The 14,504-nt window shown below is 44.6% G+C and overlaps 2 protein-coding genes across 2 annotated transcripts; one reads left to right on the forward strand and one right to left on the reverse strand.

Annotated features, from left to right (window-relative positions):
- The first annotated feature begins 3,448 nt into the window (after nucleotides 1–3,448).
- On the forward strand, nucleotides 3,449–8,757 carry LOC124667947 (putative ABC transporter B family member 8). Its single transcript, XM_047205169.1, has 9 exons — nucleotides 3,449–3,761; nucleotides 3,864–3,918; nucleotides 4,017–4,195; nucleotides 4,932–5,389; nucleotides 5,483–6,023; nucleotides 6,104–6,283; nucleotides 6,372–7,649; nucleotides 7,767–8,173; nucleotides 8,274–8,757. Exons 1-9 carry the CDS (start codon nucleotides 3,519–3,521, stop codon nucleotides 8,623–8,625), a joined length of 3,693 nt encoding a protein of 1,230 aa, XP_047061125.1. The 5' UTR covers nucleotides 3,449–3,518; the 3' UTR covers nucleotides 8,626–8,757.
- Nucleotides 8,538–12,588, reverse strand: LOC124667948 (B3 domain-containing protein Os03g0120900-like). Its single transcript, XM_047205170.1, has 6 exons — nucleotides 12,446–12,588; nucleotides 11,262–11,693; nucleotides 10,740–10,862; nucleotides 10,538–10,631; nucleotides 10,029–10,460; nucleotides 8,538–9,947 (listed from the first exon to the last, which is right to left on the reverse strand). Exons 1-6 carry the CDS (start codon nucleotides 12,509–12,511, stop codon nucleotides 8,965–8,967), a joined length of 2,130 nt encoding a protein of 709 aa, XP_047061126.1. The 5' UTR covers nucleotides 12,512–12,588; the 3' UTR covers nucleotides 8,538–8,964.
- Between the last annotated feature and the right edge of the window lie 1,916 nt (nucleotides 12,589–14,504).

Below are 14,504 nucleotides of genomic sequence, written 5' to 3' on the forward strand. Positions count from 1 at the left end.
ACAACAACATCGATGATTGCTACGAGTGTGTTCATGGAAATGACAAAGTGGAGCAAGGAAAGGGGTTACCATGTCTCAAGCCACGCCTATGGTCAATATGATTTGTTAAGTTGCCATTGATCAAGACTCTTGTGCCGGTAGTGTGCAGTAGGCAGTCAATGAGGTCAACCCACTTGGTTCTGAAGCCTAGGTGCACCAGGATGGCGGTCAAGAAGTCCCAGGACAAAGTGTCTAAAGCCTTTGGGATATAAATCTTTAGGAGTAGGGCGCTACACTTCTTCATCTTCATATGCTTGGTCATTGTTTGCACATATGCGAAATTGTCCAGGATCGGTCTGTTCTGATGAATGCGTTTTGCCAGGGGAAACAAGGTGGCACATCTTTGGCTGCAGGCGATGAGATTGGATTTTGGCTAACAGTTTTGCAAAGCCATGAGAATAGGGCAGTAGCTCAGTGGTAGGGCACACAGTAGCACCCCTAGGGTTCGAATCTCGTCGAGGTTCAATTCCTAGTGCTCATCTTCCCTCTTAATAAAAAAATCAGTTGGGTTCCTCCCTAGCTGAACTTTTTTTCTTGTTAGTCTTAAGTGCTAGATCAAATCAAATAATCTCATTCTTATTTCGTTAGCATGTTGTCAAATGAGTAGTTTTTTTCTTTGTTATTGAAATAAAAAATCAAATTCTTTCTTTCCTATTCCGTTAACGAGCTATCAAATCAATTAGTTCTTGCCTTGTTATCGAAATAAAAAAAAACTAATCACCAGCCGACACATCCACATGTTTCTTACAAATCTCTATTTGAAAAAAAGACGATCATATCACATATAATACCCCGGTAAATCAAGGGCAATCCATATCACATTCCATCTCCAAGCAACAACTGATAAACAAAGCAACATCGTGTAGTACCAAACAATCGTGATTCGGTTTGGTAACAATGGCGGCAGCCAAATGGGCAGCCAACACTACACGACCCTCGTACTGAATGTCCAAGTTCGATCATACGGTATTTTATCCTCAATCGTGGTTGTATAGGTGACGAAGATTTGAAGAGGTGAATAACCACACTCGAACTGAGTGTTTGTGAAATATAATGATTTATTTATTATTTATTGTATTTTTCCGTAGCAAAACACGGGCATTCAGCTAGCTTAGACGTAACCATTGTATGGAAGTGAAGGCTTTTGAGTATTTTTGGTGAAAGATTTTTAGCCCCTCGCTCAAAATCTAGTTCTTGCCAGGGAGATGAGGTGGCTGTAACCTTGCTCTACTACTTATATTAAAATGTGACATGTACATCGCGTGCATGCGTATTTTTGACGCGTCAAAAGTGAAGCAGCAAGAGAAGTACTCTACTCACACAAAAAAAAAAAAAAAACTCTACTCACATTGACCGCCATGCGCTATTCAAACCTAGAGCTTAATTAGGGCGTGCAAAACGGTACGAAAATAGCTTTTGATCGATCAGTTTAATAGTAGTTGTACCACTGACCTGTCTGGCACCCATAATTTTCTATGGAACATGTCCTAGCTAAAGAACAAAACAAGAGCTACTAGCTAGTTGCTTTCGATGTACATCATGTGTTGAAATTTGCAGCTGCCTGCAACCGGAAAATGGATTAGTGGGTTGGGTAAAGAAGCAGATGTGTGTTTAAAGTAAGTAATTTTTTCGGTAAACGTAAAGCGCTTCCATTAAGGTTATGGTACAGCTTTTCGTGATTAGCTTACTCGATCGGCAGCATCATTGCATCGCAATTTGGAAATGATGAGCTCATCATGTTATAGTTGTGCATTCATTGCGATTTGCGAATGCAAGTCAAGGAAAATGTGTTAACCCAACAATAGTAAGTTGTGATTAGGAAGCAAGAATGTCTTACATTTTAAAGACAAATCGGAACATTATCTCACCTACTGGATTCATTTCGAGAATTTGTGTATGCATCGATACCCTGATCCACCGGTCCTTGGTCGCCTCCGAGATGGTTTGATGTGCTGTAGGTAGAAGTATGCGGAAAGCATCATACGTAGCAGGCAAGTGAACATGTGTGGATGGGGAGTGTTCAGAAAGTCCACGAAGAAAAGAGTCATGGGAGGAGGGAGGAGGTGAGGTGTTGAGGATGGAGATGGAGATAATTGGTGAGAACGACAACAGAGTCAGAGAGTAACTGACCTCCGACTAGTGGAGAGCGAGAGTACAGAAGGTGATGGAGAAGGCAATGGTGTAGCCTCGATTCACTTTTTACCTAAAATGAACAATATGTGAAAACCATGTGAAAACCTGAAGAAAAAAAACTTGAACCGCATGTGATACATTATGAAATAATGTTATACACTTTCAAGATTATTTATGAATTTTTACAGCACACTACGACATAAACCGGGTACGAGACTGTGTCTTGGTTTACTCCATCCGGTTCAAATTAATCCGCGCACCTATATACTATATCTAATACAAGTGTACTAGTAAGAAGGGTGGTTGTTTCCCAACCACCAGAGTTCAAATCTCAGGTTTAACATCTGTGTGTCTCATAAAAGATGGAATATTCTTTCAGTGGGAGACGACGTTCCCGTCGACAACGAGGCGTCTGTGGTGACTTCGTCAATTTCAAGATTTGATCCGTCGGCTCAGTCTTCCGGAGGTGCTCGTTGGTGTAAGGTGTGCGTGTATGCGTTCATAGGGATGAATGTATGCGCATGTATGTAAGCGTCTGCGTTTGTACTGTGTTTCTCAAAAAAAAATTAGGACCGGAGAAAGCATATAAATTTTGTGATGGACAACCTCCTAACCGGCAGTATTTGAGTCTGGCACGGTATTAATACCACCGCATATGTTGGTATAGTAGGATCGAAACGACATCTCTTTTGTCCCGTTAACTTTATACCCAGAAAGCAATTTCACTTGACGAAGATAGCAATTATAGCAACCTTCTTGCTTTATCAGAGACCAAACCCTACACTACACTACAAGCCCAATTGGCAAAAAGGTTGCATTAATTAGTAAAGATAAGATAAATCTTTTATACTAAGATTACTATATATGCAACATCACACATAAGAAAAGTAAAAAAAAATACGATGTCTATAATATTAGGCGGCACACATGACACAACAACCCTCATTGGCGAGTAGAGGACATAATATACATATGCATATGGTGCAAAAATTACATCGTCCGATGTTCTGAAATTATATATAGAAAACCCCAGAAATACACTGTATTCATGTTGATATGCCTCATGGTATGATGTTGGTATAGTGTATTTTTTGTTTTTTTTATTATGTACTACTTTCGAAACATCATATCATGCTTATATTTCTGCGACTGAGGACGCTCTAACCGACCAACTTTTCAAGGCCAAAGTTAACAACGACCCAAGAGCACACGCGCGTGTATTCCTGTGCTATATAAAGCCCCAGTGCCAAGTCCATTGCAGCAAACACAACAAAGGTAGCGTAGCGATCGGTGCTGTGGGCAGTGCTACTGGTACCACTACTGTGCTACACCCGGGCAGTTCAAAGATGAGCAGCGCCCCGGCGAGCACTGGCGGCGGAGAGCGCCGGAGCATCCGCGGCCTGTTCAAGTTCGCGGACCGGGTGGATGTCTTGCTCATGGTCCTGGGCACGCTGGGTGCCATCGGCGACGGGTGCTCCACCAACCTCCTCCTCATCTTCGCCAGCGACGTGATGAACTCGCTGGGGCGCGGCCACGCCCAGCAGCAGGGCCGTGCCGGCAGCGTGGACTTCATGCATGACATCGAGAAGGTTCTTAATTAGTGCTGGAACACATGAATTTGTGCACATTTTATCATTCATTTTCCCAGTGCCAGTGACACTAACACTGTGGTTGTTGCCCGCCTCGTGCAGTCGTGCCTCAACTTTGTCTACCTGGCCTTCGCCATCCTGGTGGTGGCGTCCATGGGTAACCTTCGAACTTGCTGCAGCGAATATACATACACAGATCCATGTTCTAGCTTGCCAGTATCCTTACAATCTTGTACTCCGTGTGGACACACGCAGAAGGGTATTGCTGGAGCCGGACGAGCGAGAGGCAAGTGCTCCGAATCAGGCACCTGTACCTGCAGGCCATCCTGCGGCAGGAGGTGGCCTTCTTCGACTCGCAGGAGGCCACCACTTCGGAGATCATCAACAGCATCTCCAAGGACGCATCACTCATCCAGGAGGTCCTCAGCGAGAAGGTACACACCAACCCAGTCATGTCCAACCCCAAATTTTGCTGGTTAATTTGATTTTCAATTACCTTAATTATCATAGGATCTAGTCTTCTCAGGTAACACCTACCTAATTTTATATGATTATTCAGTCCATAGATCCACCTTGGAAGTTGGAACCTTGTTCCTTCTTGGTTGATCTGAGCTTAATTAGGACTGGCGGTGCTTTGTTTAAGATGAACCAAGGACAAGAGCAACGTTCCTTGTGACTGATGGTGGCATACCTACCCTGCTTCGCTAACTGTAGGTCGTCACTGAATCCGTAGTTTATCAAATACTCCGAACCATCACAATAGTAGTTTGACTAATTAATGATACCAGACCATCGCATGATCTTGGTGTGGAATCTAGTCTATCTAGACGACAGGGATGTTTAAACTGTCAGGCTCTGCCATAAGAAATTGGAAAGAAAAAAAAACGCGTGCACCGTAATGGTGGACCAACAGGGAAATATGGGAGCACATGACGAACTCAGCATGGAATGTTCACATACTGCTTCCTAAGACAACCACTGCATTAAACAAGTGCATAGATGCATTATTAGCTCTACCGGAGGTGAAGCAATTAACAATGAGACTGGCCGGAGTTAGTTGATCTGGATTTGATAAAAAGGAAATTTAGAGAACAAGAACAAAAGTTACCAACCTTTAATTCATGAGCTAACAGCAGATCTGACTGATTTTCTTTCTTTGATCTTGAACAGGTTCCTCTATTTCTTGTGCACTCTACAGTCTTTGTCTCTGGGCTGGCCTTCTCCACCTATTTCTCATGGAGGTTGGCTCTGGTTTCTTACCCTCTAGTCCTGCTCCTGATCATCCCTGGTCTCATCTACGGCAAGTACCTCCTGTATCTCTCCCGCGAATCGCGCCGTGAGTACGCCAAGGCAAACTCCCTGGTCGAGCAAGCACTCAGCTCCATCAAGACCATTTATTCATTCACCGCAGAGAAAGGAATAATCCAGAAGTATACAGCAATCCTTGACAGGACCATCAACCTGGGGATCAAGCAGGGCATTGCCAAAGGTCTCGCTGTAGGATTCACTGGCCTTGCTTTTGCCATTTGGGCCTTCCTCGCCTGGTACGGCAGCAGATTGGTGATGTACCACCATGAAAGTGGAGGAAGGATATATGCTGCAGGAATCTCCTTTGTTCTGGGTGGCCTGTAAGTTCGTCATACCCCTCCCTCCTCCCCTACTGACTTACATTTGATTATGTAGAACAGAAGCTTAACAATAAAAAACCTGAAATGTTGCAGAGCCCTTGGAATGGCAATCCCAGAGCTGAAACATTTCATTGAGGCTTCCGTTGCTGCCACGAGAATTCTCGAACGGATAAACCGTGTGCCACAGATCAACGATGATGACCCAGAGGGGCTTGTTTTGGATCAAGTCCGCGGCGAGCTCGAGTTTGAATCTGTCCGCTTCGTGTACCCATCGAGGCCTAATATGACAATCCTCAAAGACTTCAACCTCCAGATTCCTGCTGGCCAAACAATTGCTTTGGTCGGGTCTAGTGGCAGCGGCAAGTCTACCGCAATAGCACTGGTGCAGCGCTTTTATGATGCCAGTGAAGGAACTGTCAAGATCGATGGCGTCGACATTAAGAAACTGAAGCTCAAGTCGATCAGGAGCAAGATGGGACTTGTCAGCCAAGATCATGCACTGTTCGGCACGTCCATAAAGGAGAACATCTTATTTGGAAAGCCAGATGCAACCATGGATGAACTGTATGCAGCAGCCATGACAGCAAACGCTCACAACTTCATAAGGGGGCTTCCAGAGGGATATGAGACCAAGGTATGTTTGTTCATCGTAAGGAAACAAACATTCAAGCGCCTTAACTCCCTGTCTTAACGGTGCTTTTACTGTCCTTGTAGATTGGTGAGCGTGGAGCATTGCTATCAGGTGGTCAAAAGCAGCGCATTGCCATCGCAAGGGCGGTCATCAAGAACCCTGCTATATTGTTGCTTGATGAAGCCACAAGCGCACTTGACTCGGAATCAGAAAAGCTGGTGCAGCATGCACTTGATCAAGCATCTATGGGAAGAACAACACTGGTAAGCTCTTCCTTCTTTAGAATGCCAGGCTTAGAATTTCTCAAATCCTTTGGCACTATAGCACTCATTGTACATTACTACTGATCAGGTTGTAGCTCACAAGCTTTCCACCGTAAAGAATGCCAATCAGATTGCAGTAGTTGATGGGGGTACCATAGCTGAAATTGGCACACATGAGGAATTGATTAACAAGGGTGGCCCATATTCACGACTTGTGAAGTTGCAGAAGATGGTGAGCTACATTGATCAAGAAAGTGACCAATTTAGGGCCTCTTCTGCAGCCAGGACCAGTGCCAGCCGTCTCAGCATGTCCAGAGCAAGTCCCATGCCACTTACGCCAGGTGTTTTAAAGGAAACTGGGTCACATGTTTCCCCTCCCGCGCCATCTTTCTCCAGGCTTCTTGCAATGAATGCACCAGAGTGGAAACAAGCAGTCATAGGCAGCATGTCTGCATTGGTATATGGTTCCTTACAGCCCATCTATGCTCTGACCATCGGAGGTATGATTGCTGCATTCTTTGTTCAGGACCGCAATGAGATGAATGCAATTATCAGCCGGTACGCAATGATCTTTTGTTCATTGTCCGTCGTATCCATAGTTGTTAATCTATTGCAACACTACAATTTCGCCTATATGGGGGAGCATCTAGTTAGGCGCATCCGAGTCCAAGTACTTGAAAAAATCTTAACCTTCGAGGCAGCATGGTTTGATGAAGACACTAACTCAAGTGGTTCACTGTGCTCTCGGCTAAGTGATGAGTCTTCTCTTGTTAAAACCCTTGTTGCAGACAGAATATCCCTGCTACTTCAAACAGCTTGTGGTATTGTAATTGCAGTGACAATGGGCCTAGTAGTAGCATGGAAACTTGCTCTTGTCATGATTGCTGTGCAGCCCTGTACGATGATCTGCTACTATGCCAAGAAGATAGTTCTCTCAAATGTGTCAAGGGACTTGGCAAAGGCCCAGTACCAAAGTACTCAGATTGCCATAGAAGCTGTTTACAACCACAGGATGGTAACCTCATTTGGATGCTCATCAAAGATTCTTCAGCTCTTCGAGCATACGCAAGAGGGACCACTGAGGAAAGCAAGGAAGAAGTCGTGGGTAGCGGGGATAACCACAGGGCTGTCACCTTGCCTCACATTCTTATCATGGGCACTGGACTTCTGGTATGGTGGGAAATTGGCACAGTCCGGGGAGATCACAGCGGGTGATGTATTCAAAACCTTTTTCGTCTTGGTAAGCACAGGAAAGCTGATTGCTGATGCTGGCAGCATGACTTCCGACCTGGCAAAGGGAGCAAACGCTGTAGCTTCAGTGTTCGAGGTGCTAGATAGGAAATCTATCTCTCCGCAAAATTCACAGGTAACAACACATTTTCACACTCTCATGAGCATTGTGTAGAATGGCATCCTTGCAAAAACAATTATTTTTACAATGCTAGATTGCTGTAAGAGGGAAAATAACACAGCTACATTGCAGGTGGAAAAGGACGATCCAAAGAGCAAAATACAAGGAAGAATAGAGTTCAAAAAGGTAGATTTTGCATATCCAACAAGACCAGAATGCCTAATCCTGCAGGATTTTAGCTTGGACGTCAAAGCAGGAACAAGTATTGGCCTGGTGGGTAGAAGTGGATGTGGCAAATCTACTATCATAGGTTTGATCCAGAGGTTCTACGATGTTGATAGAGGTGCTGTAAGGATTGATGGTATGGATGTGAGGGAGATGAATATTCTTTGGTTTCGAGGATTTACCGCTCTAGTCAGTCAGGAACCTGCGATGTTTTCTGGTAGCGTCAGGGACAACATTGCCTTCGGTAAGCCAGAAGCTGATGAAGAAGAGATTGTGGAAGCTGCTAAATCGGCAAATGCACATGAATTCATCTCGTAAGTCTTAGTTATATCTCTGGCTTGGACATATACATTAAATTATGTAATCCCACTATCCAACATACATGGAATTTAAAGCTTTATTGCTTCTTTTCAGATCTCTGAAGGACGGATATGACACTGATTGTGGAGAGCATGGTATACAATTATCAGGAGGACAGAAGCAAAGAATTGCAATTGCGAGGGCAATAATCCGCAATCCAGCTATACTACTACTTGATGAAGCAACAAGTGCTCTCGATGCACAGTCAGAGCAAGTGGTGCAGGAGGCACTTGATCGAATCATGTCAGGGAGGACTACAATTGTGGTGGCACATCGACTAAACACAATCAAGAATGCAGACTCAATAGCCTTCTTAGGAGAGGGCAAGGTGATTGAGCGTGGTACTTATCCACACCTCATGAACAAGAAGGGAGCATTCTATAACCTGGCAACCCTTCAGAAGTAGATTGATTGTATAATGTAACCACGGCAATAAGTAATATCATAGCCTAATTATAGTGTAAGATCAGCATCCATCGACATGTTTTGAGCCAAAAAAATTCAATCATCAGCTCAATTCAGGAGACATTTTTTTCAATCATCAGCTTAATTTAGGAGTCTTCACTAAAACAACAGAAAACAAGCAGGGCTATGCACATTGAGAATTTGAGATTCATGCTTTCCTCCACTCCTGATAAACATGCTGCGGATTTTAACTTCTAGAACAATGTTAAAGGGTTACAGCAAAGCGGAGCATAGCCAGAAGAAGAAATACCTACGACTGAACAAGATCATCTTTCTACTATTACTTGAAAACGATATTTAGGAGGCTTCTTTTGGATATCTCAAGCTCCTTCCTCATGTTATCCATCTCTACCTTAACCAATGTCTCGACATCAATTAATCCAAGTTCACTTAAGGCTAGCCGCTCTTTTACTTCAACAAGAATCTGCTCATAGCTCTTCAAAACTGTCTTAACCCTTACTCTTTCCATTAGAGACCTCTGGACTAAACTTTCCTGCTCAGCAACTTCATGCACCAATTTCTGCATTTCATCATCTATCATCACGGACTGCCGCGAGTCTTTGATCTCACCCTGAAGGGCATGCAATTTTTTCTTCTGTTCTTGCAAAGTCGAGACAGCTATGCTACCATCAAGTGTCACTTTCTTGTAATCTACTTCCGAGGAAGTGTATACATTTTCCAGTTCTTTGAGCTGCCACTTCAGCTGATCATGTAGCTTTGTGGAAAATTCTTCCTTCCGGCTATCCATATTGAAATTGAGAATCTCCTTGATTTTTTTAGCATGCTCTAGTAATGCAATCACTATCCTTTGAGCACCAACATCCTCAAGGCATGGATCCCATTTAAGAAGTTCTTTCTGCACAACAGCTTCAATTATAGCTGCACACAGTAGATCTGAAGGACCACTCCGAATAATCCCCTGAACATGTGAGATGGTCCTTGTAAAGTTGTCCCGTTGAATATGAAGTAAGATTTCCTCATGGGGATTGTCATGTACCGAGGGCTTCCATGCCAAATATAGCTCATTTAGTCTCAAAGATGACACCTCGGACTTGGTTGCTGGTGATGAATCTATGCAACCTCTGTCCATGAGTGAGTCATAAGTCTCTACAGCATTTCTATCGATTTGCTCTTGAAGGGTTTCTCCCTTATGTCCTTGATCTATTTTTTCTTTATTTTCTCCTTGATTATGTCCAGGCTTCTCACTTAAACCCACCACACCTCTTGTTGATTTGAGTCTCTTGAAGTCTTGAGATAAGGAACCTAAAAAGAGACAAATTGATTCAATTGCAGTACAGATGTTAGAGCGCACTTGTAAGTTCTAACTGACAAGATCAAGCATACCAACAATATGCTGGCAATCTCCTTCTGGAACACTGTCTGGCTTCTCGTAGGGTAAAGACGCTTGAGCTGCTCTGTTCTCCACCCGATCAATTGTGCCAGCTACTGATGATTCTACCACTCCAGGTCTTTCTTTCAATCCAGTCTCTGTGCTGCCACGGGAATTATTCAAGCGCGCCAGTCTTGGTGATCTTCGTGGTGTTTCAGAAGTGTGCAGTGATCGCGACTTGCCTGTTCTCCTCTTCTGTTTGTAAGAAAAATCACATAACTCACGGTCGCCAACTAGCCTGCTCTTTACTGCTGCCAGGTCAAACTGCAGTGGCTGATTCGACAAGTTTGGCTCCTCAAGGCTGCTCTTCTTGCTATCACGTATTTGAGTAGAACAATCATCCTCTGGAGGGAAGAAGCATCGTAGTTTCCTCTTTATAAAATCAACTGATCAATAAGAAAATGTGTTTCAGCGTGCTAGATGCAAATATGATAAAAAAAAATGAGGTAATTAAAATACTTACATTGCAGGACAAGTTTCTGCTTCAGAAACTGGTTCTGAATTTGTGGTTTTCCTCTACATACATCAAAATCCTCTGCAGCCGCATCCGAGTTCCACTTATGCAAACAGAGTGTAGCACAGAATAAGTCAATTGTCACTTTGTCAAGATGCAATCTTCTCATTACTTCAGCTATTGCTACAGCTCTATCGTCATTCATCGGCACCTTCAGCAATAAGTATGTCTTTAATTCGTCCTTAGAACCATCTACTTGATGAAGATGCAGGTCAACAAAGCTCTGTGATGAACTATGCCCATTCCCTCGAGCAATCATCTGAAAGGGGGGTATCTAAAAGTTGATACAAGATTATCAGTTTAAGGAGAGAAACATTACAACTAAGATGGTAATCAACAATTTTAACCTTTCGCTCCTTTCTGAATCCAATGTGAAATATAGTATTAAATAACTAAATGATGTTAGAACCTCCTAAAGTGACATGAAGAAATAAGTCTTCTGATCTCAAAACTTCTCTTGTGTTCTAGTCAAAGACAATATCACATTTTTTTTTATCATCTTGTGTTCTATTGTTCTAAATGAGCATATCTTACCACGATTGCAAATAAACTTATATAAACTATTTGGGCAACGAAGTGACTCTACATGTACAAGAGAGTAGACAACTACAGAGAAAAATGACTTGTACAAAATTTATTCAATCATTTGCCCAAGATTAGAACAGAACATTACTTCTTTATCAGATTGATCTGGCATCATAACCAGTGAGTGACTACGCGTCGGATTATTAGCGGCCTTTGTTACGTCATCACCAGTATGCCCCCTCTTACCAGAGGGGAATATATCCATCTCAGTAGCTTGAGCACCACTTCCTGAAGGTGGAACCGCTTTCTCACAAGCATTCCACCCAAAAACCGAAACCGTAAAATGCATATTCTTGTCGTACGTGAAGAGGAGGAACTCATATCCCCTCAATGTATTGTCCACCACAAACTGGGGCCATCCGGTGGTCAGAAATACACAACGATCAACCTTCTCTAGCTCGACAGCCCAAGTCTTCCCTTCTGAGCGCTTAAGGGTGAGTTTAACAGATGATGCCGCTGAGATGCCGGAACCCCTGAAGCCCACCTCTGCAATGTGACTGAGGAAGTCTCGAGGTATCTCCTACATGTGAAAGCAATGTCAGGGCATACCTGAAGCTATTTCCACTTTGCTGCAAATGACAGTTTTATATGTAAAAGACTAGTTGTTGCAAATAGAGGGTTAGATCCAAATGACAGACATGTTGTTTAACCATGTGTGTCACTGAAAACCACGAGGCTATGCTCACAATGTGAAGCTTTGCTTTCAATTTCGTTGAACATGCATGCAGACAAAGATCAGTTTAGTATGTGAGCAGCCGAAATCTTTATTGGCCTACAAACAAGCATGTCGTCAGACATCCCCAGATTGCTGCCTTTTCCAAGAAACATGTTTAGCATCTCATTAGAAGTTCTGAACTGCATATGCCAACATCGCATCAATTAAAAAATGTTACAAATCGCACGCATGCAGATGCAAACCATTTTTATAGGAAGAAGCACATGCAAACGATGGGCTTTTTTTATCTGAGATAACAGACATGAGTTTCATATGAAGCCTCCAATCCACACAGGAAAAAATCTACAGTATAAAGATTTAGACCTGAGTGCCTTCGATCCCACCTATGGGATAGCACATTTGGCCAATAACATACACAATGCAAGGATATCGGCCGGATAAAACACAATAACATTTCAGGTGAATAGTTGGGGCAGGAACCCAACTAAAGCGCGTTACTTTTCCCCCTTTGAGAACAGAGACAAAAAGTGCGCACATGCAAATGCCAAAATAACTGAAACAGGGCGGCCCAAGTAAGGAAAGTAAGGAATACGCACGAGGCGGCGGGCGAAGTCGCCGATGAGGACCTTGAAGAAGCGAGGCCTCCCCTCCTCTTCTTCCATGGGAGAAATCCACAGATCGATCTCCCTCCCTCGCTCCCTCTGTACCCGAGGAGAAGGGAGGTAGCAGTAGAGGCAACAGAGTGAGTGCGGCTTGGGGTGGTTGGGTACTACTACTAGTGCGATGGATGAACTTGAAGACGCGGTTCCTTTGGTTTGGCTTTGCCGTGGCCTCGGCGGAATCGTCCTGTCCTGCCCGGTGCCCGCTGGCAAAGGCGGAAACCGCTCCGTCTTTATTGCCACCTGGAGACAAAAATGGCTTGGTTTCGTGCTGCACACAGCTTGTCAGACATGGAAGGTGCTGCATACATCCGTCACGTCGGCCCTCATGTCGCTTTGTGGTCGTTCGATTCCTTGCTTGTAGCAGTGTCAATTCCAGGTCAGACATCGGTTTCTCCAGATTAGTACTCCGTACGTCCGAAGTCTAGATCAGTTCAATGGGTCTCCGTGGTGAGGGCATCTCCAACGTGACGACGCATTTTGGACGTCTAAGACCATGTACTATGTTGTAAAAAAGCGAACCATGGAGACCTAAGCATCGGTTCCATACATAGCAGGGCATCGCACCATGCAATCTGACAAGAAAAGCGAATCAACTAGTTGGTTCGATTCCAAGGAATCCACATGCAGGTTTGGCCCACATGGCAGGGAGAGAACTAGGGAAAGAAAAGCTGATAGAGAGATGCATGCATGTAGTACGGGTCAAAAAATAAAGTGATTCATACATAGCAGCTGAACACCACCGGTTCCTAAGTCTGACATAATTTCCTTTGAATCGAACACACGTAGTACATGGCCTAAAAATGATCGCGACCGTTCGTTTGCGCTGCGTCGTGGACATATTTTGTCTGCGTGTCTGTTTGCGTCTTAGTGTGCTTTTACCGGGGTGACTCATTTTTAGATTTGCAACATATTTGAAAGCAAATATAGTAGTACATTTGATAGCATAGAACTATACAAAGTATTTCTAGAACCAAGACTACTTGCTGCCTGACGGGCCGGCCCCGTCGTTGCGTTGCTCCCTCGCCTGCTTCTCCGCCGCCTCACGTGCGGCCGCTAGGGCTCGGTGCGCCGCCGCGTCCTCTTCCAAGCACTGCTGCAGCCTCGCGTTGGCGGTGTCGTCCTTGAGCATCTCGAATGACTCGACTATAGCTCTCTGCTCCGCCGCTCTCTCCTACGGGGTAGGCGCATCAGGGTCATCGGAAGACCATGATATGTCGGAGTTGGAGTCCTATGCGGCAGCGGCGGCCGCCACCCTACGTTGTTCCAGCTCGGCGTCGACTGCCGCATGGGCCGCCCGCTCCTCCTCTACTTCCTTCTCCGCTTCAGCCAGGGTCGCGGCGTCCCTGACCGGGTCGAGGATGTCGGTGCTGTCGTCGGAGCTCGCGGCCGGGGGAGGTGGAGTGGGAGGTGGAGGTGGAGGCGCGGTAGCCTGGCCGCGGCCGGCGCTGACATAGGCATCCCCAATGGGCCTGCCGAAGATTGTACCCGGGTTTACTGAAAGCCCACGATCCGAAGTTTATGAAGCCCGGAAGCCCAGTCGAGAGGTAGTTTGCAAAGATAGAGTTGTATTAGGAATATTGATTTGTAACTATTACGGGACGAACTCAAAGAGTCTCCCGGACTTTGTAACTTGAACATCACGAAACCCTCGGCTCTGCCTCCTATATAAGGGGGAGTCGAGGGACAAAGAGAGGATCGATTTCATTGTCAACACAACCCTAGTTTCATAGCAGCCGAGTACTTTTCCGGCTGAACCTTCGAGATCTACTTGCCCTTTACTTTCCTGAAAACCTTAGTCTACAATCTGTAGGCATTGACAAGTCGATACCTCCTTTGAATTTTTGGTTGCCTGATGGAGGGAGGACGCTAAAGGAGCCAACTTCAACACAACCAAAAATTCAAAGGAGGTGCAGATACACCCGACAGATCCCAAGAAGACGACAGCTATCGCCACAAATATGGATCTCGGATAGGAAAGCGCGCTCGTCGAGTT

The sequence above is a fragment of the Lolium rigidum genome, chromosome 6 (genome assembly GCF_022539505.1).
Source record: "Lolium rigidum isolate FL_2022 chromosome 6, APGP_CSIRO_Lrig_0.1, whole genome shotgun sequence".
Classification (NCBI taxonomy): Eukaryota; Viridiplantae; Streptophyta; class Magnoliopsida; order Poales; family Poaceae; genus Lolium; species Lolium rigidum.

Excerpts from the sequence above, each read along its gene's own strand:
- LOC124667947 (XM_047205169.1), top strand. The coding sequence starts at position 3,519 with ATGAGCAGCGCCCCGGCGAGCACTGGCGGCGGAGAGCGCCGGAGCATC. Across the intron at positions 7,650-7,766 it reads TCTCTCCGCAAAATTCACAG|GTGGAAAAGGACGATCCAAA; the intron begins GTAACAACACAT and ends GCTACATTGCAG. Across the intron at positions 8,174-8,273 it reads AATGCACATGAATTCATCTC|ATCTCTGAAGGACGGATATG; the intron begins GTAAGTCTTAGT and ends GCTTCTTTTCAG.
- LOC124667948 (XM_047205170.1), bottom strand. The coding sequence starts at position 12,511 with ATGGAAGAAGAGGAGGGGAGGCCTCGCTTCTTCAAGGTCCTCATCGGC. Across the intron at positions 11,694-12,445 it reads GCGACTTCGCCCGCCGCCTC|GAGATACCTCGAGACTTCCT; the intron begins GTGCGTATTCCT and ends TTTCACATGTAG. Across the intron at positions 10,461-10,537 it reads GCAGAAACTTGTCCTGCAAT|TTGATTTTATAAAGAGGAAA; the intron begins GTAAGTATTTTA and ends CTTATTGATCAG.